Raw genomic sequence first — 26,034 nt, 5'->3', positions numbered from 1 at the left:
CCACGCACCGAAGGCGAGCTCGCCGTCGCAGTGAGCGCCCCAACCCGTCGCAGACGCATCCGTAGTCACCACTTTCCTCCTGCTCACGGAGCCGAGCTCCGTGCCCGAGAGGAAAAGGTGAGGGGATGTCCATATCGAAAGCGCTTTCACGCAGCTGTACGTGATTTTGATTAATAAGCGGCCCGACAACCAAGCACGGGGCGGAACTTTCGCTTTCAACCAAAACTGAAGCGGCCTCATGAACAGCATTCCCAACGGTATTAGTGGGGATGCTGCTGCCATCAGACCCAGCATTTTCTGGAATCGTTTGAGAGGGAGATGTGAACCCGCTTTGAACGATGCCGCCTCGCGTCTGACCGTGAGCGCGCGTTCCTGTGTAAGCCATGCCCGCATCTTTAATGAGTCGAGCGTCGTGCCTAAGAACGTGATTCGCTGCGTGGGGGTGAGCAAACTCTTCTGGAGGTTGATTTTGAACCCCAAATTCTCCAAATGCTGGAGTACAACGGTCTTGTGCGCAGTAATTTCCCTCTCTGACTGTGCCAGAATAAGCCAATCGTCGAGGTAATTCAATATGCGGATGCCGCTCTGTCTGAGAGGGGCGAGAGCCGCATCCGCACATTTGGTAAATGTGCGTGGTGCCAGAGATAATCCGAAGGGCAGAACTTTGTACTGGTATGCTGTCCCGTCGAAAGCGAATCTTAGGAACGGCCTGTGACGTGGCGCTATCGGAATGTGAAAGTAAGCGTCTTTCAGATCCACTGATATGAACCAATCGCCCGGTCGAATTAACGCCATGATTCGTCTGGCTGTAAGCATTTTGAACGGCCGTTTGGCAAGAGCGCGATTCAAAACGCGTAGATCCAATATCGGTCTGAGGCCGCCGTCTTTCTTTGGAACGAGAAAATAACGACTGTAAAAGCCTGATTCGCTTTGATCCGCCGGGACCGTCTCTATCGCGTCTTTTAGTAATAAAGAACGCACCTCTTCCCTGAGGATCTGTATACGATCGTCTGGGACAGTGGTGTAGAGAACGCCGCGAAACCGGGGTGGTCTCCGGGCGAATTGAAGTGAATAACCGTGTTGGATTACGTTTAGAATCCAGCCCGGCATACCGGGGGTGGATTGCCAAACGTGAAATTTGACGGCGAGCGTCGATATGCTTATGGACGTTAAGCCGTGTGTGTGTGTTTGTGTGTACAGAGGAGGAAATTTGCTCTTTTTGTGAAAAGGTAAAAATTTGTGTTTCGCTGTTACAGCGAGGGTGTGTCCAGCGCCCGAGGGGACTGAAACACGCAGAACTTTCGAGGGCGGGCCGGCCGAAGCGGGACCAGAGCCTCTTTTCCTCCTCAGACTCTCTTCAGGGAGGCGGTGCCGGCGTCGGGTCCAGCGTAATCCTAGGACGGGGACCGCGGCGTCGAGGCGGGCCAGCCGGTCGTGCAGGACGCTGGCGCTTGACCTCCGGTTCAGCTCTCGGCTGGGGCTGAGCTGGTGCTGGCTTAGGGCGTTGAGTTGGCGGCGGTTTTGGGCGGCCGGTCTCAGACGCTGAGGCAGATCGTTTCGGTAGAAAATGCCGCATAGCCTGCGACGATTTCTGTGCCTCAGTGAAGCGCTGGGTGAACCCCTCCACAGCGGAGCCGAAGAGCCCCGACGGTGACACGGGCGAGTCAAGAAGGGCAACCCGGTCCGTGTCCTTGATTTCCGTCAAGTTCAGCCACAGATGTCTCTCCAGAACAACCAGGCTGGCCATGGCTCTTCCTACAGCCTGAGTGGCGACTTTAGTGGCGCGAAGGGCCAGATCAGTCGCGCTGCGCAGGTTTTGAAAGGTCGACGGGTCCGGACCTGACTCGTCCATGTCACGGAGGAGTTTTGCCTGGTATACCTGCAGTACCGCCATCGTATGGAGAGCGGATGCAGCGTGTCCGTCGGCGGCGTAGGATTTCGACGCCAGGGTCGATGTCAGGCGACAGGGCTTCGACGGATGGTTCAACTTAGCCCTCCATCCGCCGGCTGAAGACGGGCAGAGATGGGCGGCGACAGTTTCCTCGAGCGGCGGCATCTTAGAGTAGCCGTGTTCGTCGGCGCCGTCCACTACGGAGAGGACGTGGGAGACGGCGCTCTGAGCTCGGGTGGAGTGGGGAGCACGCCAGGATTTGGTGAGCTCCTGGTGAACCTCAGGGAAAAACGGCGCCTGCCGTTGGCGGGATGATTGACGGCGCCCGGGCTGCAGAAACCACTCGTCCAACCGGCTGAGTTGAGGCTCTGACGGCGGCGACCACTTGATATTGAGCTCCGCCGTAGCTTGCGTCAAGATGCGGATGAGCTCAGAGTCGTGAGGACGCGACTCGGTAGGTTCATCGGCGGCGGCTGCGTGGGCGTCGTCATCCGAAGCCGCCCAATCCTCCAACTCCTCAGAGGATGACATCATCTCCAAGTTGTCACCGGACCCAAAGGAAACCATGCCGCTAGCACTCGGCAGGGGGCGTAAGTCCTCACGGGCGAAGGTGACAGGATGACGGCGGGGAGACAGAGCACGCGGGGGATGAGCCGGCGTGGACTCTGTCTCAGGGTGTCTTCCAGCTTCACGGCTCCGCTGCTGTTTAGGCGGGAGAGCACGGGAAGCCTTCCGTTTAAAGATCTCGAGGCGGGAGCGCAGCACCGCAATAGGAAGGAGCTCGCAGTGGGCGCAGCCCGCCTCAGTGAGTACGGCCTCGGCGTGGGCAGGACCCAGACAGATGACGCACTCTTTGTGGAAATCCTCCACGGGCAAAGGGGCTCGGCAGGAGCCGCAATGCCGAAGCGACATTATCTCAACGCGCTTCTGCTCTTTTAGATACTCTTGTAGGCTCACCGGAAAGCGGCAGGGGAACACGCTGGTGTGTTGTAGTCCGCTGCAGTGCTTGGATCGACGGCGAGTAAGGGCTTCTTCTTCGGAGCAGCGAGAAGGTTCGCGCTGAAGGAGAAAAGTAATGAGCTCTTGACGTATTTCACCGGCTTATATAGGGACGTGTGCCACGCCCCCGCGCGGGCTCAAACGTCATTGGTCTGTATTTTCTACAGACGTTAACCAATAGGCTTCAATCACGGAGTAAACAGGAGTTTCCCCCATAGCGTCAGCAAACTGACGCAATGCGAAGTGAACCGTATTGAAAGGGAAGTACAGTTTTTTCACTAGAAATGTACTTGAGTAAGTATAAAAAGTACCCATCCTTAAATTTACTCTAAAAGTAACAGTTACCCAAAAAATTTACTCAAGTAAATGTAACGAAGTAAATGTAATTCGTTACTACCCACCTCTGGAGTGAATTAACTTGTTCTGATATATTATTAGAACAAAAACAAACAAATTAATGGTTTGAAATGTGACATTTAATTTCAAATATATTTGTGATGTACTTGATAAGTTATAATTAAGAGGCTTATATGATTAGTTGTATTAAGCAGCTGCACTATGATTGATTGATTCAGTGTTAAGGAGTTATTAGATAAAAGGGGTTTAGTTTATAAAATGGCACTATTCACATTTTTGTCATCATTAATTAATTTTTTTATGTACGATCAACTCAACTGTTGTTTGTTAAGTTTACTTAAGTTTTTTTAACACCAAAATCTATCTTGTTCTGTTGTGTTACTTTTTACCCACCTGTGTGTTACTTTCGTCCCAGCTGACAGGGTCTAAAGTAACAATTCGCTACTTATGTTCAAAGTGAAATTATACTGAAGTTGTTTTACATTTGTTAAAAATTCCACCTGGTTTCAATAGACCACACTTGTGAGTTACTGACCACAGCAAAAAATTCTCTGTCTAAAACATCATATTTTGAAATTTAAGTTTTCTGAAAAATGGTTAAACAGAAGCTTAGATATTTTTCATAACTCTCAATGAAAGTTTCAGGGAATTCCACAGAAGAAAATTATTGTAATGTCTGAATAAAAATTATTATTTTTTATGTAAACTATTCTTCTAAACTCACAATGTCCTGTAAGTTCACTATTTTTATTACTGCAATGTAACTCTGCATTTTCATTAGCATTTCATATTTTGGCCATGACAGCTCAACGCTTGGGTCAGGGAACATAGAATTGCATATTTTAAACTCTGACTTGTTCTCCATTGATCCCCTTGGGTCCTCTTGCAGGTACATCAGAGCAGATCAGAAGCTAAACACCAGCATCACAAGCACAGGCTGCAGTGAACAGTCTGATCAGCATGTGGTGTTCCTGGAGCATGTGGTGGTGCGAGTGCTTATCGTTCACCCTCGCAGAGGAGACCTGGAGATCAACCTCATCTCACCGTCTGGAACACGTTCGCAACTGCTTGCTCAGAGGTACATATTATTTACTGATATATCCTTATACTTACATTTGTTTACACATACACATGCTTCTCAAATATCACACTTATATTGATCATATGCAATAAATGACCTTGACTGTGAAATTAAGCCTAATCCTAGACTAAAACACATGTTGTTGCTGTCTCAACTGAAAATAACTTACAATGACAGATCCATTGCCATTGATTTGTTTCAAGATACACACCAGTTACATGCTTTTCTAAGGCATGTTTTTGAAAGATGCTTAAACATCTTAACTCATTCCCCACCAGCCATTTTTTGAAAAGTTGCCCACCAGCATTTTTTGTGATTTTCACAAAAGTTTCACAAAATGCCTTCCAGGAATTTTTCTTCTAAAAATATAAACATACAAATATTTCCAATAAAAGAACAGACCCTCTGCTTTCAAACAAACAATAAACAAACAAACAAAACGGGGAAAAAATGTTTCATCCTATCTTTATTTTTGTTCTCTGCTTATAAACTCTTAAATGTGGGTATTTTTATTTAAAAATAATTTTTTTAGCAAAAAGTTGAAACAATAGCTTTTTTTGAAGAGATTAGATTCAGAACGATTATCAAAATTTGTAAATAAGTTTTGGCTTTTAGTTTTTTCATAAATTGGGTAAGTGCGTCTAGTCGATAGTCGATAACCGCGGTATTGCAGATTAACATAAAAATTCATCAGGAACACGTTTTTTATGCAAATGTTTTCTCTTAATTGACGAGATAACCCGTCAATGGTGGGGAAAGAGTTAATTTAACTAAGGCCTAGTCCTGGCTTTAACTAAGCCTTGTCTGTGTAACCAGGCCAGTAAATAAAAAAAACAAGCACTTTAAATGAAAATTCAGTTTAACTGAGACCGCACCTGTCTTACATTTTTTAATGGAAAGTCATCAATTACAACATCATAAGCGATCTGCCCAGTAAATATATGGTTAATTCTTATGATAGCAGGGCCACTGAGCTTGTTAAGGGCCCGGAAATGTGCATTGAATACAATCTAACACAAGTCTGATAAATAAAATTTATTTTGGTGGAATTATCCCCTTATTCAAAAGTATGTCATTATACACAATCCATCAAATTTAAGTTAACCAAATCAATTACATAAGTGGTATATTTCATTATACGCATATTATGCTTATAATGAGTGACATAACTGCATACAAACATTGTATATTTTGCAAGTTTTTTCTTCTCTCTTTTCTAGCCTGTGCACATAATGGCTAAGCCTAGACCTTTTCTCATCTATACTGTTTTCATAGACTTGAAATCTGTAAAAGTTTCTATAGCAGACCCATTACCCTCACGGTCTGCCACTACTTGTTGCACAAACTGTATCTTGATGTCATATGATCTGTGCTTTGGTCAGTGCTGCATAAAAGTCGAACGCAGAACCTCTGGAGTCTGGGCAACAGGGCGCACACTTCTGGTCCCAACTGACAGCACAAATAAGTGAAATGAAATGAGCTGTAAAAATCCTGGTCGCGCATTTTGGTTTTCTAGTCCCCTGCTAAATGTCACCCATGACTAAATCCGCTACTGCCGGTACCCTTTCAAAAAGTACACCTTTGCATCTGAAGAGGTCTAATTAGTACCTCAAAGCTACAACCCCAAATCAGAAAAAGTTGGGACACTGTAGAAATTGTGAGTAAAAAAGGAATGGATTATTTTACAAATCTCATAAACTTATATTTTATTCACAATAGAATATAGATAACATATCAAATGTTGAAAGTGATACATTTTGAAATGTCATGCCAAATATTGGCTCATTTTGGATGTCATGAGAGCTACACATTCCAAAAAAAGTTGGGACAGGTGGCAATAAGAGGCCGGAAAAGTTAAATGTACATATAAGGAACAGCTGGAGGAGGACCAATGTTTAGGAATAGGAATGTTGTCCCATTCTTGTCTAATACAGACTTCTAGTTGCTCTACTGTCTTAGGTCTTCTTTGTCACATCTTCTTCTTTATGATGCGCCGAATGTTTTCTGTGGGTGACAGATCTGGACTGCAGGCTGGCCATTTCAGAACTCAGATCCTTCTTCTACACAGACATGATGTTGTAATTGATGCAGTATGTGGTCTGGCATTGTCATGTTGGAAAATGCAAGGTCTACCCTGAAAGAGACGACGTCTGAACGGGATCGTATGTATCTAGAACTTGGATAAACCTTTCAGCATTGATGGTGCCTTTCTAGATGTGAAAGCTGCCCATGCCACACGCACTCATGCAACCCCAAACCATCAGAGATGCAGGCTTCTGAACTGAGCGCTAATAACAATTTGGGTTGTCATTGTCCTCTTTAGTCTGGATGAAATGCCGTCCCAGTTTCCCAAAAAGAACTTCAAATTTTGATTCGTTGGACCACAGAACAGTTTTTCACTTTGCCACAGTCCATTTTAAATGAGCCTTGCCCAGAGAAAACGCCTGTGCTTCTGGATCATGTTTAGATATGGCTTCTTTTTTTGACCTATAGAGTTTTAGCTGGCAGCGGCGAATGACACGGTGGATTGTGTTCACTGACAATGTTTTCTGGAAGTATTCCTGAGCCCATGTTGTGATTTCCATTACAGTAGCATTCCTGTATGTGATGCAGTGCCGTCTAAGGGCCCGAAGATCACAGGCATCCAGTATGGTTTTCCAGCCTTGACCCTTACGCACAGAGATTGTTCCAGATTCTCTGAATCTTTGGATGATATTATGCACTGTAGATGATGATAACTTCAAACTCTTTGCAATTTTTCTCTGATAAACTCAGAAAACTATTTTTCGTCGCAGCATTGGGGGAATTGGTGATTCTCTGCCCATCTTGACCTCTGAGAGACACTGCCATTCTGAGAGGCTCTTTTTATACCCAATCATGTTGGCAATTGACCTAATAAGTTGCAAATTGGTCTTTCAACTGTTCCTTATATGTACATTTACATTTTCTGGCCTCTTATTGCTACCTGTCCCAACTTTTTTTGGAATGTGTAGCTCTCAAGAAATCCAAAATAAGCCAATATTTGGCATGACATTTCAAAATATCTTACTTTCAACATTTGATATGTTATCTATAATCAACTGTGAGTAAATTATTCCATTCCTTTTTTACTCACAATTTCTACAGTGTCCCAACTTTTTCTGATTTGGGGTTGTACATATTGGTAAATGTATGCATATCTGTACCAAAATGGTAGATATAATGATCTTTGTGAAGATTTTTCAAATTTTCTTTTTATTTGTCCGTAAAATAAATAATTTGACATAAGTATAAATTTTAGATGAGCCGTTCCTTTAAACATGTTGTAAATATATGTCAAAACAAATCAAAGCTTTTGATCTGTTGCTTATATTCTTATGTTTCTTAAATCCACTTTCAAAGTCCCGAAGAATTTAATAGACCCCTCAATAGACCCTTTTACAGCCCACGTGATCAAATAGCCTGCGCGCGGATTTTGGCAACGGAGGTGGTGTTGTTCCCCAGTGGTTCTAACGTGTTAGCAACACAGAATGTTTATTAAAATTGGTTTACCAGAATCAAAATATCTGGTTGATTTGTTTGGTTGCACTAATATAATATAATATACGTATATATGTATCTGGCCACCTTATATTTGGGTATCTGCTAACATCTTCTATCCACTTCACAATAGTACACGGATCTGGTAGCTGTGTTGAAAAAGTTAATAAAGTCAACTTTTTAAAATAACTTTCTCTGTCTGTGTTGCTTCACTGCTGATTTTTGCCATACTTCCGTTGCCAAAATGCACGTGCATACGTTGTCACGTCATCATTGTGTACAATTCAATTCAATTTTATTTATATAGCGCTTTTCACAATTGTTAATTGTTGCAAAGCAGCTTTACATGAGTAGATGTAGAGGAGAACACTGAAAATCAATAGATAGTATAAGAAGTAGAATATTGCGGCTAAGGATAAACCGTGTAAGCGAGCGTATAGTAGTAAATGGTAAAATAGTAAAAGGGTCAATAGACACAAAGTAGCATCTTGCTTTTATCATATAGTATCCTAAAGGGGCCCACATGGACTGACAAAATCTGATCAAGCTTCTCTAGTTTCTGTCACGCATGAAGTGCTTGCCTGTCAATCACACAATGTTTTGATACCCTCTCTGTTGGTCTTCAAACTCTGTTCTCTCAAATCTCTGTCCTCTGAAGTTTAGTATTCTCTTTGCAGCTTTGCCTACATGGTCATGGACCCTGAAAGATCCTGAGCATCATTTTTATAGCCCTCAAACATAAAACTCTCCTGATCTTAAGTGCCTTTGCTTTGTAGCCAAATTTTACATTAAATATAGTTCTAAATATAGGTTCGGGAGGAGCTTAAACATTCAGGTCGGTCAATCATCATTATGGGCGAATATACGGCAGCTTTTAGGCCTCCATGTCCAGCTACAATTCTTCCGGCATCCCTTCTCCTCCCCATCTCCTCATTCACTGGTTTCTTTCTTTCTTTGCGCAGTTCTGTTGTAGGGAGGTTGAACTTGGGGCTCGAGTCCGGCCTCAGTTTCGATTATTCTGAAGGTTCAGAACTCTGGTGCGGAGCTCCCTTCAAGGACAGCAAGCCAAGTTTTTTTTTACCATAAATCATTAAGATCTGAATGCGTAGGTGAACTAGTGAAATATCAAATGGTGACCCAGTCCAGAAGCAAAAACAGTAATTGATATCAAACACTAATAATTTTTTTATGATGATTATATGACGCATCACATTATTATGCACCCTGAACAGACACATTTTTAGGAATGTTTGAGATCTGGCTCGCCTGAAATTTGCTGGCTGCAATTAGGGGAGGAGTGTAAAAAGAGTTTGTTAATAAGACATCTTCCTAATCTCACAGACCAGTCGTTCACAAACGTCAGTGGTGGCAGTGATCACTTTTGAGTTTTTATTGAAATTTAAATAGATTCAATTAAAATACCAAAGCATTTACATGAAAATGGTTATGAGGAGCGCTGAAGGTGAACTGCTAATTTTTGAACAAGGCTAATTGGTAAATTGTGTGATCTACAAATCAATCAACAGTGGTAAATCTTACAAAATTTCAGAAAATTTTCTGTTATGAAAAATATAAACACCTCACAGTAAAATTTATTCGGCAGCAATAAAGGGAAAGTATAAAGGAATTCCTTAAAAATGTAATTAAGTTCAATAATGTATAAGAAGTTGAAAAAATATAAAAGCTATGCTACTACAGGCAGTGTACGTTTTAGAATTAAAACAGTAATCAGCTATAATTCCCGGCAAATAAGCATTAAGTTGTGTCATCAAGTTGTTTCCCATTGTGCTTTTTATTAACGTAGTTGGGCGAAAGCAATCGCATCAGACTGTGAAATCGGGTGAGGCTGGCTCACCATTGTGAGTTTTTCAGAGGAAGGCAGACCAAACTCGGACACATTTGTAACCGACATCTTGCTGTTACTGGATCTGCACATATTTTGCTCATCTCAAACAAGCCTTTTGTTTAGATGTTATGTGTACAGACGATATAACGCATGTACACTAGGGGTGTAACAGTTCTCGGTAAAGAATCGAATCGTCCCGTTATCCTCCCACGATGTTTGATTCGACCACGTATTTCTAATATAGTTTGGTGAAAAAACAACGCATAAAACCGTTAAATTATGTTTATGAATAAGCTTTGCATGTGTTTAGGTGAGAGTAACTGTCCAATCAACTTGAAGTATGCAAATCTGTTGCCAACTTCACAGTTCCTCCTCAGGTGTTTGTGTGTGTGGCGCGGACCATTCAGCGCGCGAGCGAAGGAGAAAACACGCTAATAGAGTCTACTGCAGCAGCGATGCTCAAGAAAACGTGGACAAAACTGTAAAATTCGCGAGTGCCGTATGCTCAAGGCAATACATCTAATATGGGGAGTCGCTTATTGCACCGTCATCACCAGGGTGTTGTTAATAGCACATGATCGCAGGTGAGACAGAAACAGCACACATTGCCTTCTGTGTTTAAGTGTTAACAAACTGATCTTCTTGCAGATAAATTAAAGATAGTGGCATAGAAAATAAAAAGTAACCCAGTGTTCTAAGCTCTTTTATGTTCATTTTGAAGTGCAAAGTAATGTTGGTACATGTAGTATAAAAATACAAGTGCTCTTAAGTGAAAATGTTGATTTTGGAAGAGATTAAAAACGGCTTAGGTTTTTATTTTTGTAAAGAAGCTTTCTGTGACCAAAGTATACCGAAACCGTGACCCTAAAACTGTGATACGCACCGAACCGTGAGTCATTTGAACGTTACACCCCTAATGTACACGTAATAGAGCATAAAGAGGTAAATACGTGTACAGAAGTTGATGTGTAGATGCCTAAACCTTTATAATTGCGTGTAAACGCGTAAACCCTAAGAAATCCATTTTTGAAATAAGTCACATTTGGCAATATAGCACTTTTTGATGTTTTAGTGGATAATCTGTTAGATTATCTGCTTCTTTTTTACTCAAAGTGAGTAAATGTACTGACCCGACTGGTTTTTTGACCGGTTTGCACAGCTCCGTATGAAGTCCACCACACCCGCTCTGTAGTCTGCATGTTCTTTTCCTATTACCCCGTGCTGCGAGTGACGTAATATTGTTCCTTTGAGCATGCGATGCAGTAGCCTGGCTCCGCCCTCCTACGTTCTTCCGCTTAATTCTCATTTTGCTTCAGAACAACGTCTGGGACTGCTGTGTAGAGTTTCGTTTTCTCCGGCAAAAATCTGCAGGTCCAATCAGCGAACAGCGGGGAGTGGCTAAGAACGCAGACGTTGAGGTCTTGCGCCAGACTGAGTGACATACGTCACGACCAAATGTTAGCGATTGGTTATGGCAGATTCAGAGTGACTCTGGGCAGATCCAATAGGTTTAAACTTCAACAGAGGACCCTCCTTCACGGAAGTAACGCTTTGCAATGGAGCGTGGCCAGACTCTCTGTACAAATGAAATGAATGTACGAGAGTCTGGTTGCACCAGGCTAGCGATGTAGCTCAGGACCATGAAAAAAAAGAATCTGAGGAAAAAATCTGAACTGAGCATTAATGTTTCCAGTGTGAACAGAGTCAAAGTCTTATAAAAAATATGACAACTCAAATTAATATTGAATGTCTATTTATTATTTAAAAAGTGATCATTGATGTTAATTAAATGCGAATAATGTCAAACAGTCATTAAAAAAAACTCTTTCAGTGTAATACAAGGTCCTACTGCTTCTTACCCTTTCATAGGTTATTTTGTGATATTCAGCTGATGACTGTATACATACTGTACGATTTCCCCCCCTGCTGTCTCAACCAGTCCAGAACCATTTTTCGAAAGCACATAAACCCAAAAACATTTCGGTCACAGCTGGGGGCTTTTTATGTGATTTCATTTGGGAAAGTATGTCTCTTCTGACATCAGATGGCTGAAGAAGTTATAATAAAATGCCACTCTCTGCTTTTTGTAACAATGCAAGTCATTCTTTATTGACATCTCTTTCTCAACTCTTCACAGCAAACTCATTGTTATGATGCTTCAATACTTATTTACAGAAGACCTGTCAAAATCCACCCCTGCACAGTCATCTCCCACCGAGTGTCTGCTTTAGCGATAACAGACATGACAGCCTAATGGGGCTTCCCGCATTTGGAGAGTATTTATTAAGGGCCAGCATTTGCCCGACGCTCGCAGTCTCTCACCGCAGGCTTTCAGCACTAAAGAATGAATGATACAGTTGATGGATCGTCCTGGGAATTGCCAGGAAAGACATTTGCCTTGAATTATCACTAGTGTTGGAGAAGGACGCTGTGGTTGGGACATTTCCTAATGTCATTTATTCAATATGCACACTGCCAAGTCCAAAGCACATCAGATTTACCATCCCCTGATAGCTTAAACCCTCTCAATTTGGCAGCAAGAGAAAAAGCATTCAGATTTAATGCAGAGAATACCATGAGAGCCTGTTAAGAAGGGTGACGAAAGGGCCAAATTCAAAAATATGCACTCATTATTGATGTGATTTTAGACGAAGCCTGGGGTCAAAGCTTTTTATCTTTATGCAGAGAGTTCAAAGGGAACACTAGGTCCAAGACCTCAAGAGAAGCTTCGGTTCAACTGGTCGGCAGGGTGCATAAGCAAATGAGAATCACGCTTTTGTTAATGCTGGACACACAGAGCTTGAGGGTACACTAATGATAATGTGTATCGCAATGATCATGGATTGCCCTGCTTCATATATTAAGTTAAACTTGATATAGGGGTGGGGTTTCTTTATTGTTTTTGCACGATTAACTTTGCACAATTACTGTGAAATAGAGTGTTTTTAATAAATAAATAAATAAATTTTTAACAAATAAATGATGGTAACATATTCCATCTCTGTTGAGAGCGATAAAAAAAAACTCATGTTATGTATTCACATATAAAAGAGGTTAGAGTACTCAGATGTCTCCTGAAAGATACTCATCAGCTAAGGTAAAAGCAATGTTTTTATAAGCTATTCCCATCAGTACTTGGCACCTTAAAAAAACTTACTGTTATTGCTGTCAGACGAGATTCTGTGAGACTTTACCCTAATATGTCAGTTTTAATGCTGTTTTCATATCTTCTAAGCAACTAAAACAAGTTTTGTGAAATTACATGCTTCTCAGTTCAGAGAAACAACCAGTCCTGTCAGACGCCGTTCTGCTGTGTTGCTCTGTTCTGTGAGTTCAACTAAAGACCGGAGGTGCGTGCTGTTTTTTTCTTATGTAAAGAGAATTAATCTGTCTTAAGGACAGATTTCCAATATTGAGACCAAAAAAACGTCTCTAACAATTTAACTTAGATAGAAAAGCAAATGAATGTTTAATTGCAATGGCAATGAAATAACCTCCTTGGGACAGTTATGTTGAAAAAGTATGAATATCTAAAATGTTCTTGGTTATCTTGCAACGTTAGGATATCATAGAGAAGTCAAATGACCAAAAATGATAAATAAATTACGTATAGTAAATGGTACATCGTGTGTTAACTGGGTAAATGCTTTGGTTGTTTTGAAATACAGAAATGTGAATAATATAAGGGATATTATTTGGAAAAGTCAGCAGTTTTTTAGATGTTCAATGCTGGCGCAATACACACAAAAAATGCAATTGTCAGTGTGAAAGTAAATATTGTGTGCATAGTTTACATGCTTTTTAGCAATTTTTTTCTGGGGGGGGTAAATGAGTTTTAGTAAGGTGGGATGTCTGTGATCCTTAAAAATTTTTATGTGTTCATCAGTCTGGATGGTGGTTAAACTGACCCCAATAAAAATTGTTTGGTTTCCTAAAGACGAGGGCAGACAGCAAACATAGATCACTGCTATTAAGAGAGGTTAAAATTTTATACATCAGTAACATTAGCTCAGTGTAGTAGTTAGATATGATACCTGAACAAAGGCAGTTTACTTGTTTTTATTTAGCTAGTGATGACGTCACGAGTGCAACAGAACCAGAAGGTATAAAACGGAGGCACCAACAACGCATTATTGCTTTTGGAAAATGAAGAGAGCGCTGCAGACACAAGGAGTTATAGCAATGAGATGCAGTGTCTCGTTCTCTATCTCAGAGAAGGTTACAGTCATAACCGAGACGTTCCGTTTCGAGTTAACTTGATGCTGCATCATGAAAAGACACTTTGGGCAATGAATTCCCACTATGCCATAAGGATTTGTGTCTGTCCTTTACTAATGGTCTGCCTGGAGGCGGGGTGACCCGTATTAACAGCTCCAAAACAAACCAAAAATTTATCAGATCTTCTCCACTGAGAAGACTTTCTCACATACCCTTCTGATTAGGGATGCACCGGTTGACCGGCCAGAGATCGGAACCGGCCGGTTTTTGCGCGATCGGCAACCGGCCGTTTTTGTATTTTTTCGGCCGATTTTTCCGGAAGTGCACCCGCGTGCACAGACTACATTTTTATCATTCGCAAACATGTGTTTTGTGTAAAAGCATTTCGAAATCAGGACATTAAGATTGCAAGCTGCAATGTCTGAAAGGACAAGTTAATCGCGGAGATTAACAACAGTACATTAACAACAGTACATTCGCAGGGCTCTCAAGTCTCACGCATTCACTGTGAGAAACACGCATTTCAGTCAGTTTACACACTCACACCTTGTATTTCTAAGAGACTGATAACTTTTCCTGCTATATACAATTAATGGAAGAGGCGCAGGTAATTTATCTGTCGAGTTTAGCGGTCTCTAGTTTTTCTCGCCCTCCTCTGATGTCAATCACGTGGATGCGCGGCGCGTGCACGCACAGAGTGAAAGTTAGAAGAGCAAGATCCGATAAATGCGGTAAATAATGCAGGTTTCATGAATATAGCCAAATACGTGTTAGATCATGCTTGATTTATTAAAAAACTCTCCAACTGCTTTGCAATCAGAAGCTTTAGCTTACCTGAAACTAACGTAGAGACTTCCTGAAATTAATGAAAGGACCAGAGATGTATTTCATTATTATTGCCATGTAGTACTAAACATGTAACCTTATCTCTCTCTTTAACACAGCTTATAATATTCTCTGATGGCAGGTGCTGCAATCCTTCTGTATATAAAACAGATTTCATTTTAATTTAGATACATTTGTATTTTTTAATATGTAGAGCAATTTATTTAATTTGGATAAATTTGTCTGTCTTTTATCAGACTTAACAATTGTTATAATTTATATTTGTGCTGGTCAGTTATGAATAATAGGTAACATTGAACTGCTAGCAAAAACTTGAGAATTTGGTGGGGCAGAGGGGCCTCTCCCCTAACAGATGTTATCTCACTCCAAACTTTAAAAAAAAAAACCTGAGAGCCCTGCATTCACCACAACAAACTTGGTCAGACATTTAAGTTCATCACCTGATAGAACACAATAAGTATCAAAAGTCTGTTGATAATGCAAAACAGGCAAGACATTCAACCCTCACTAAGCCATCCATGTCATGGTCTCATTTAACCACTTATGTTTGTATTGAACATAGCCTACTGCACAGTTACAGTTATTAGTTTCAATAGCCAAATCAAGTTTAGCCTGTTAAATACCAAATAAACATATTGTTTATGTATACTTTCATTCTTTCTTGTTTGTTGCTTGATAAGAAAAAAAATCGGAAATCGGATCCGAATCAACCAATTTGCTTGTTAAGAAAACCGGTATAAAAACCGGCCAAGAAAAATCAAGATCGTGCATCCCTACTTCTAATGACCTAACAGGGCATAATAAGAATAAACCTACAGATTGTCACCATTGAGATGGTCCAATGTGCAGAAGGCCAAAAAGAATCACATTTGACGCTGCTGCCATTAGACCCAATATTTAAAAAAAAAAACTTGACACTGCTGTCAGGATTGGATCGGTGCGAGCGGGAAACAGATGTGCCTGCATCATCAATGAATCCCCCCCAAAGAAACAATGTGCTGCTTTGGAGGGGGGGTTGATTACTCTTTTTTTTGCATATTCCTGGGATATGGAACTACATTAAATGTGTTGAACAAAGCTGTGAATGACACACTCTTACTGATACCTTATAATATAATAAAATAAGCCAGAATATTAAAATCAGCAAGCATACAGGAGATAGATTATGTCTACAACTTTCTCAATTACTGCTGTTAATGTTTTGCAGAAATCAGCTTTAGTTCTAAAGGTGCAGATTGTGTGTAGGCTTTCTGATGACCAACCAGTGTGTCAATATATGTGACCCGTGCTTTCTATGAATCAGAATGCACACTGTCTAATTTTGAGCTACAGACAAAAGAAAGTAAAAAATGTCAATTTGGTCGAAATTGCCCTGACTGACAGATCCGAAGCATGCACACAGGTGCGATATAGACAAACATAGGGCTGAATGATAAATCGCATGTGATTGTTATCATGCACAACTCGTCAGTAAAGCCGGTTCTTTGATTAGTAGTAAATCGACATCACCTGCTTTCACATGGAGCAGGATTTACTACACAAAGCCAAAGTTCACTGACAATTCATTATTGAGGAGGTATCACCTTAGGTCCTTGCATTACAGTAGATCCTAAAGCTGTCTTTCTCAATGTCAATCAAACAATAAAAGAAAAGAAAAAGTTTAACATGTATGTTCCCATAGATATTGTATTTCACTTTGTGTGTGCCAAATCTATAAGTTTTAACAGTAATTTTAAGATATGAATGCAGTGGTTTGATTTTGAACCTTCTCGATTTTTCTCAATATTGATTTTGCTGACTCTATCAACTTTAAAAAAAAAAATAGTTTTTGGTTGAATTCCAACAAATCATACATCGTTTTGAAGTTTTTTAATAGAGAATGTCAAAATGTAGATAAACCGTTTTTGAAAATTTGCTCATTGTGACTCAATCTGCCAATATGGGTCACATGAAACAAATAAAACACATCACACTGTGACTAATGAGACATAATTGGCAGCTGCTTAAAAACATTAATACAAACATAGTATGAAATTGATTTAGACAGCAATGAACTGAATTGCTTTAGTCGTCTTGTATATGCCTTCCTTGTTGCCTCCAACATAAAAACAAAACTCAGTGCTCGTTTGATTGACTGAGAGGTTTGAAAGCACTTCAGACAAGGACAGATAAATCTGTGTCATTTATCTTTTACTCTCTCTAAAACTTTTACCATTTCTGTTTTTGCTACCTTACAGATTGTTTGATAACTCCAATGAGGGCTTTAGGAACTGGGAGTTCATGACGGTGCATTGTTGGGGGGAAAGAGCGGAGGGTACGTGGACCCTGGAGATATCCGACTCGCCTGCTAAGCTACGGAATCCTGAGGTTTTGGGTAAGGAACATGAGGATTAGTGCAGTTTCTTTAGGAGTCTACTAAGGATTTAAGAAGTCTGTCTAATGGGCAAGCTCACACTACAGGATTTTGTGCTGGATTTTGCTGGTGCGGACAAATTTCCAAGGTCTGCATCAAAACTCCAGTCTAGAGCTATCACAGATGCTTTAGTATTTATTATCGCCACATAATCTGGTGTAACTAATCCAGCCAATTACACTGTAGATGATATAAATGAAGAAAAGTCGACCAATTTAGGGGGTGAGTTAGTGGTGTAACAGATCATAGTTGATCCGTGATTCGTACGGATCACGACCCACGGTTAGGCTCGCATGTGATTTGCGGATTAATGCGCAAATTTAAATAGGGAAAGTTTATCATTTGTAAGGGTATCAAAGGTTTGCAAATGTTAACATTCAAGTGATTTTAAACTTTTTAACTGCAAAAAGGCGCTAAAGTGAGCAGTTTACTTTACGCACAAACGCACGTGCGGTTAAATGTGTCCGGTCCAGATCAAGTCCCACATGATCATCCTTCAAACATCTTGATGTGTAAACTTCAGAGAGTTGCGCTGCTCTCTCTCATACTGTAGTGTATTAAAATACATTTGGCTAACAGAGCAATAAAAAACAACGTAATGTTTTATGTGGGAGACTGTTTATGCTGCACAGTTTGTAATTCGCCCTCTGTTTGTGTGTGTGTGCACGCGTTTAAGGGGACTCAGTAGTGCACACACAGAGAGAGATGCAGTCTGTGCATATTTGGTCTTAAAGAGACAGTAAGCTTAATTGACCTACTTAAGTCTGTCTCATTAATGTTAATCAAACAACCTAAGACAAAGAAAAAATCACTTCTGAAGCTTTAAAATATAATAATTAATTTATGATATAATTATTTAATTAATACAATAAATGTAGTGTTATTATTCAATTGATTTCTGTACCTAATGATTTTAGACCTTGCATAATGTGCAACTTTTTTTTCTTTTTTTTTTATTAATGTTTGAAATTTCTTGATTTGTTATTAGATTTTTCCCATACTTTTTTTTGATGATCCGAAAAATGATTCGATCCGTGCCTCAAAAACCGTAATGTGATCTGAACCGTGAGTTTTGTGATCCGTTGCACCCCTAGGGTGAGTTAATCATCTGTTCTTGAAGAAATGACCTAATTGCTGTAATTCTCACGAAAATGTATGTAAGTGGTTAACAAATGTTTTGTAGTGTATGCACCTGGTATCTACACTGGATGTGAGGGGCTGAGTAATAAAATAAAAAAACATAATCCCATTGTCATTGCGAGAAAAATAATTTTGCTTTAAATGGGCTTAATCCCGGCCTCCCCAGCTAATACATACCAGGTATGTAATTTATTTCATGGTTGACTGGTAATGTAACTGCAACGTTGCAGGCCCTAATGATATTACCATTGAATTACCAATTCACAAAGTCACTTTACGATCTCCTAACGTTGCAAGATAACCAAGGATGGTCCAGTTACATTATATATAGGTACTATATAGGTACCCACATGTTTTTTTTTTTTTTTTTTGAAAAGTTGCCCTCCAACAGTTTCACAAAATGCCTTCCAGGAAAATTTCTTCTAAAACATATAAACATTCAAATATATCAAAGGAAAGAACAGACCTGCTGCTTTCAAACAAACAATAAACAAACAAACAAAACGAAAAAACATTAACTTTTGATCCTATATTTATTTTTCTTCAAAATTTTAGCAAAAAGCTGAAATAATTGCATTTTTGTAAAGAAATTTTGTTAAAGATCAGATTCAGAACGATTATCAAAACATACACGAAGTGTAAAATTAATAAATAAATTTTTGCTTTAGTTTTTTATCAATTGGGTAAGAGCGGTATCCATCTAGAGGAAATCACGGTATTACAAAGTACCATAAAAAACTCATCAGGAACATGTTTTTTATTCAAATGTTTTCTCTTAATTGACGAGATAACTCGTCAATGGCAGGGAATGAATTAAAGAGCCAGTAAGATGCCAATTTTAAGCATCCTATCACTGTTTATAAGTCCCGGAGAACAGGTTTAAATGCATGCAAGGTCAAAAAACACTGTAATTTTCTCAAAATATGCAAAATAGGATTTTAAATGATCAAGTGCTATCTGCCGCGTTACTTGACAGAGACAAGTGAGGGTTAATTAACATAACGTCGCTAAAGTTTATTTCAGACGTTTCAAACATCAAATGGTTTATGCTCTCTGTCATTACCAACCATTACAGCAAAGACTACGTACCGGCCAGAAACTCACGCACGCATGGGGTATTTATGCTGTTCAATGATGTGCACTAAATTTTGCTGACATTTTCTTCTTTACATAGGCATAGTCTGTGCAACATACAGGTTGCACTCCTAAAGTTCTCACACCTGATTTCAGCATAGTTTGAGGTAAAGTATTTTTAAAACCAGGGTTGACAACTCTCACACATTTGGCGTGAGACACACATTTGGGGCTCCATCTCACACTGACAAAATAAATCTCATGCCAAATAACAATCCAGCCTAAAGGAAATATAGCATCTGCTTATAATGACTTTCTGTCTTGTTTTGCTTAAGCTCAATACCTTCTTATCTGTGCAGATTTGAAACAACAGAAATACCAGTTATAGTTTGACAAGTGTGCGGTCAGGGGCGGAACAGCCATCTGGAGCCCTGGGCGTTTTCCCGCTGGGCCATGTGGGCCGGCTCACTGTTATGCAAATATGATAATAACAATCAGAATACTGTTTTTTATTCTTAGGCTCACTTGTAACTAGCTGCTGTAATACCTGTCTGCTTCGAAATACAACGTCAAGTATTGGAGCAGCATCGGTCTAACTTCAAAATTTTGACCACTGACATAAAATAATATGTGCGTGAATTCTAGCAAAATGGCGATTTTTTTGCATAATTTCATATTTTGTTGAAAAAATACAAAATCTCATAAAAAATGTAGACAACTTTGTGAACATTTTTGCCATTATTTTACTCATGCACATGTACATCTTCTAGGCTAGCAACCCTGCACCCCAATCTCATGAACAAACAATTCAACGTCTTCCACGGGACATAATTCCAGTAATTAACAGAACACCCTGTTTTCCAACACAAGCACTAATTTATTTTGGTTACTTCCCCGACCCTTTTGACTCGAACCCACAAATCGCGCTGTAATTAAACCCCTTTATTACACGGCTCTCTGGAATGCTTGATTCTGATTGGTCAGTTGAGACATTTGCAGGTTCGTTCTTTTCAAATAATAACCGCTCCAAAATAATAACGCATAGCCGGACTACTTTCACGAGTAAAATCGCTCCGCGCCAATAAAAATCAATAAAGATTACTGTCTGTTTGGCGCCATCTTGTGACAAACACTCGACAACCACGACAAGACACAGACAGCTTACTGAGACTGAACTTGACAAAATAGAGCATGACAGCTACGAAGCCAACATATAAAAAAATACAGAATGGGCATTAAAACTTCTCAAAGACTGGTTAAAGAGAAAAAAATGGAGACAGACAAGTATGAAGCAGAGGATCTTAATAAGGTATTACGATCATTTTATGCATCTGTGCAAAGTTTCGCGGAAGGATAAAAATGTTAATTTAAAACAAATATGCCAATAAAATGTTTCAAATTCATATTCATGTCCAGTTTTTTTTCTTATGTGGCAAGTAGCCGTGTAATAAGCGGGATAATGTAGAGGCAGCCGGTAGTTATTGGGAAATAAGCCCCTTCAGTGTGATACAAGACCCTCCGCTTCGCGTCGGGTCCTGATCACACTGTCGGGGCTTATTTCCCAATAACTACCGGCTGCCTCTACATTATCCCTTACTTATCAGTCTTCAGACAGACTGTGAATAAAAATAAGCACAGGACGGTTTAAAAACAACTGTCTATCAGCTTGTATGGAATGAAGTCTAAATGGTCTTGGGTTTTAGACCCTCAGTCTGCCCGTGCCTATTGATTTCCGACCTGCATCTGCACAGCAAATGACACATTAATATTATTCCACCCATTAAATCAAATGAGGTTTTTATTTCACAATTCAACATAGACTTAAAGTAATAGTTTTTGCCAAACCACCAAGACCGGGCCTTACCGACCCGGCTTTTCCGATGAGGCTGACATACCCCCAAGTCTCTATCACTTTCCCAAGATACGGCGGACCAACCGCTAGCTTCTAGCAATTAGCATGCTGTCCACAACCAGTATACATCCCCCGCTGGGTCTTAATTTCTGTAATTTGCGAAAAAAATGTGTTTGAAAATGTTTTATAGCGAGAATATGTTAGCGTTGTCCAGGGCAAAACGAGTGTATTGTTAAGACTGCTACATCACAATTTACTCTGAGTTTCTTCTCCTGGAGTGTACTTATTAGTGATACTTTTTTGCTTGATTTGTCTGTTGGCAATACATAAACCGTTAATAATAATATATAAAAATAATAATACAGTCTGCACTGCTCGCGATATGCGCATATGACGTTAATAGTGGGGCGTGATCAAAGGAGCAGCATCTCATAAATATGTAATGACCACCTCAAAACGGGACAATCGAAAATGCACTGAAACAGAGGCTACTAGAGATGGGTAACAATCTTTTCCTACAAGCTATTTCGAGCAAACAACTTTTGAAACATGTTTTATGAAACTCATACACCTCTTTAACTTTTGGAAAAGCAGTCATAAGATGGGCACTTTAACTTTGTTCTTGTTTGTCCTATTTTCAATTGTTTTCCTCTGTTCTTATTTTATCACTGATTGTTTACTTGATTATTAACTTGAGAACGTACTCATTTAATATTAAGCATTTATAGTATCACAGTTAGAAATTTGAAATGATGATTTTCATCATTGAAAGAAGGAAGTGCAACACTGAAATCTGTATTTCTCCTGTCTCTTGAATGGATATTCTGACTTATCTTACCACAGTGCATTATAGGATTACATTCCTGCTTTAGAAGTTAGCCAAACGTTTGTTAGAAAGCAAAACCATGCTGCAGTCACACTTTCTTTTGCAACAACCCGCATGTCGAGAGCCAGCGATGCTAAAAGCAGCCCACCAGCTTTTAAAATGTCCTTTGAGTTTGCTTTCTGTTTGTTTTATTGGCATTCTTTTTTATGTGGGCTGTAAAAAAAGATGGATAGTTGTAAAAAGTGTCGTTCTGTTTGGGTTAGTAAAAATCTACATTACAGACATTTTAAATGCACCACCAGTTTACCTCAGTATGTTGTCATCTGGATTGACATTCACGTACAACTGCACTGGTACATAAAGTCAGAAATGTGCACAAAGCCATTATAACACAGTCATTGTAGGTTGTACCACAGTATTTAGTTTGATTGCATCATTTGCTTTAGTGAAAAAGTAAGTATTTGTTAGTGTATGTTGTATAACTGGATGGGCTGAAATTCTGATCACATACATGTTTTTCAGCCAGAAACTGCAATAGCATTTAACAAGAGTCTTTCTTTATAATTGGGTTCATGGACTCAGTTTTAATGTGAACCAGATCTTTTTCTGTGTATTCAAAGTTCTGGCTACACAAGACTTTACATACTTGTGTCAAGTATGTTGTGTATGTGAATGACAACATTTCTGGTTTAGGTGAGATTTAGAGATTAACTTTGTGCAGCAGATTCAAGTTTTTTGATTCCTAGTTTTCTTTTGTTATGCATAACAGAACAATTTTCTCATGCTTCAGTGCTCCCTCCTTTGATTTTCTTCTCTCTCAGGTAAGCTGAAGGAGTGGACATTAATCCTTCATGGCACGTCTGAGCACCCCTACCAATCTCAAAGTTCCCACCACTCTCGGTCCAGGATGCTGGAGATTCCCATTGCAGCGAGGGAGATAAAAATTCCAGAGTCTTTGCCAGGTGTGCCTGAGCCAGAAGAGGAAGAAGAGGAGGAATATAATGGTACTGTGGAGAAAACCTGAGGGCAAACCATGCTGCGAGTTTTATGCTCTTTGACAAAATATTTTAATTGCTTTGTTCTATGTAGACATTGTTTGAAAATAATGGCCTTGCTAAACGGCTCATTACAGCTAGCCACACCTTAAACTCACACTATTGGTTGAGCTAGGAGGAGGCATGTTGCATTGACCTGGTTTTTCAAAATGTAAACGTCAGTACTTTATTAGTATCACTTATTAACTCTTTCGCCGCCAGCATTTTTCATGATTTACACAAAAGTTTAATGCCTTCCAGAAAATGCTCCTATTTAAATATATAAACATACATACATATATATGAAAAAAAAGAACAGACCCTCTGCTTTCAAACAAAAAAATATGTTTCATCCTATCTTCATGTGTTTTGTTTTTATCACCTCTCAAATATGTGTAGGTTTCATCAAAAACACAAAATTTTGAGCAAAAAGCTGAGATAATTAAATTTTTGTGAAGGACTTTTGATAGAGATCAAATGCAGAGCGATCTTTAAAACATACACGGACATACAGCTGTTTGCACTAGGGCAATAGTTCCGGGTTTTATAAGTTGCAGACCACCTGGTGGATAATAGCGGCACTGCAGATTGACGAGATAACTCGTCAATGGCGAGGAAAGAGTTAACAGTTACTTTGACATAAAAAATTTATGTAAACCCATCAAAATGGGTTCCTTGTGTAAGTTCTAAGACGTAAATGATGGCATTGCTGGTTTGTGACTGTTTTAGGTCCGTGCCATCTTGAATGTGGAGATCAAGGCTGTGATGGACCAGATTCTGATCACTGCCTGAACTGCATTCACTACAGCCTTGGCAACCTAAAGACGGGCAGGTGAAACAGCTATTTTTTTTACTTTTTTATACTACAAAGCAGATAAGTTTTCTTCTAAAGTGTTTTCCTGGTCCCCTAACCTCTGCAGTGTTTTTGTTTTGAAACATTTGACCATGACCTAAAAAATTTTTTTTCATTTTTTGTCAATTAATTACCAATCTCTTTTGGTTTGATATCATTATCTCACTTCTATGCAACACAAAATTAGATGATATGCAGAATGTCGAAGCTGTTCAACAAATGTGGATTAAAAGCTCCATAAGAAACACCATAAAAGTTATCAATCAGACTCCATACTCCCCCAACAAAACACCCTGAGGTACATGTTTGCAAGCATTTTCCAGGTTTATGAAACACATGTAGACTGAATAATCAATCCCCCCGCAATGAATCTTGCCAATATGAAAACCTGGTCCACTGTTCCTCCTCCAGCAGAGGTTCAACAATTGGCCAGATTCTTCTCCCAAGCATTCTAGCATAGTCATTCCCTGGCAAGTTGAGAAGTGTGATCTCTCAATGACTGGAACATTCAATTTATTTGATTGTGGGAACAACAACACCCATGTGCCAGTCATTCTCTTGCAATCCAGTGACATCCCTGACAACATTCATTGTCTTCAGGAACTCAGGGCAAATCTTGTCCACTCCTGTCGCCTCTTCATAACTTTTTTAATTATCTATGTGACCTCAGCTAAGGAAATGGGCAGTCACTATAACAGGTGCAAAAGGTGTGTCCTTCTTGGTAGGTCTCCAACAGGCGTGCCCCTTATCTGTTGTTCATATTCATGGACAGGATCTTAAGGCGTAGCCGCAGTGGGGATGAATCCATATCAGACAAAAAAAAGTGTATTGTCCTTTTAAGATCAATAGGTGGATCGGTGCAGCAGGCTGTAATGCAGGTGCTGTACCAGACCGGGATGGTGAAAAGGGAGCAAGAGGGCAAAGCTCTCAATTTTCCAGTTGAAGTATGTTCCAATGCTCATCTATAGTCTTCAGTTATATTCATGACCAAAGGAATGGATGCATGTGGCTAAAATTAGTTTTCTCCATAGGGCAAGAATGAGCAATTCCAATCCTGGAAGGCCAAGGTCCTACAGAGTTTTGTTCTAACACTAATCAAACACAGCAGATAATCTAACCAAAGTCTTGAAGATTACTTGAAAATGACATGCATGTGTTTGATTAGGGTTGGAGACCTTTGGATGCTTTGCACCAGCTATGATGTCATTGAAGGCAAAATATATTGGCTTTTGTACGCATGAATGAAAGTTTTAATAACATGACTGCAAATCAGATTTTAGGGGTAGGATCAGAGAATTGCAATTTATAAAGGGATCATATAACTTCAGAAGACTTGGAATGTTGTATGGAAATTTATGGTGCTTTGCCTTTTATATTTCACTAAAGAAAGAGTACTGGTTGAGAACTAGATGTGGGTGAGTAAATAATAATGAAGTTGTAATATTTTTTGTGTGACCTATTCCTTCAGTTTGTCTCTTTCTCTTCTCATAGGACATGTGTTAGCCACTGTCCACTGGGTTACTTTGAGGATGGAAAGGCCAGGAGGTGTAAACGCTGTAGCAGAGGCTGTGAGAAATGTGTTGGACGAGGAACCAATGAATGCAGGTCCTGCAGGAGAGGGCTTTATTTTTACTCAAAGGACAACACCTGCATAGAGATCTGTCCCGCTGGCTTTTTTCACGATGAGGGTGAGTCAAATAAAGCCATTGGATGATTTGGATGATAACCACATGCAGTGACAAAGATCCTGTGAAACACTCACATTCCATGTTTGTTCAATACAGACTCTTTAAATGTCTAATATTCTGCTCAGAAGATCTCAGTGTATCTATGTTTTAACAAACTATATAGCCAGACCTATAGCACAAAGTCTGTTTGCACTGAACAATAGTGAGCCGCCCATAGGAGCAGAGCTTCAGAGATCCACAGGCCCACCTTGTTCCATTTTGCGTATGCTTGTGGGATGTGTTTTTGAATGAGCTTGTTGATTGGCCATCTTTCACACTCTGCCTGTGATGCGTACAAAGACAATAAAGGCCAGAAAAGAGTTTGACTTGCTTTATTGATGTTTGTACACGCGGCCTC

General features: G+C 39.9%; 1 protein-coding gene across 1 annotated transcript in view; it reads left to right on the top strand.

Annotated features, from left to right (window-relative positions):
- pcsk6 (proprotein convertase subtilisin/kexin type 6) overlaps positions 1–26,034 on the top strand; it is a 156,412-nt gene that overhangs the window by 76,171 nt on the left and 54,207 nt on the right. Inside the window, exons 12-16 of the mRNA XM_065294307.2 lie at positions 4,137–4,325; positions 16,995–17,131; positions 22,884–23,066; positions 23,826–23,928; positions 25,441–25,637. Of these exons, the coding sequence (XP_065150379.1) occupies positions 4,137–4,325; positions 16,995–17,131; positions 22,884–23,066; positions 23,826–23,928; positions 25,441–25,637 (809 nt within the window). The remainder of the gene's footprint in view (positions 1–4,136; positions 4,326–16,994; positions 17,132–22,883; positions 23,067–23,825; positions 23,929–25,440; positions 25,638–26,034) is intronic.

Source organism: Paramisgurnus dabryanus, chromosome 2, assembly GCF_030506205.2.
Source record: "Paramisgurnus dabryanus chromosome 2, PD_genome_1.1, whole genome shotgun sequence".
In the NCBI taxonomy this organism is placed as follows: Eukaryota; Metazoa; Chordata; class Actinopteri; order Cypriniformes; family Cobitidae; genus Paramisgurnus; species Paramisgurnus dabryanus.
The sequence above is the reverse complement of the archived record's forward strand: the minus strand, read 5'-3'. Positions and strand labels throughout refer to the sequence as shown.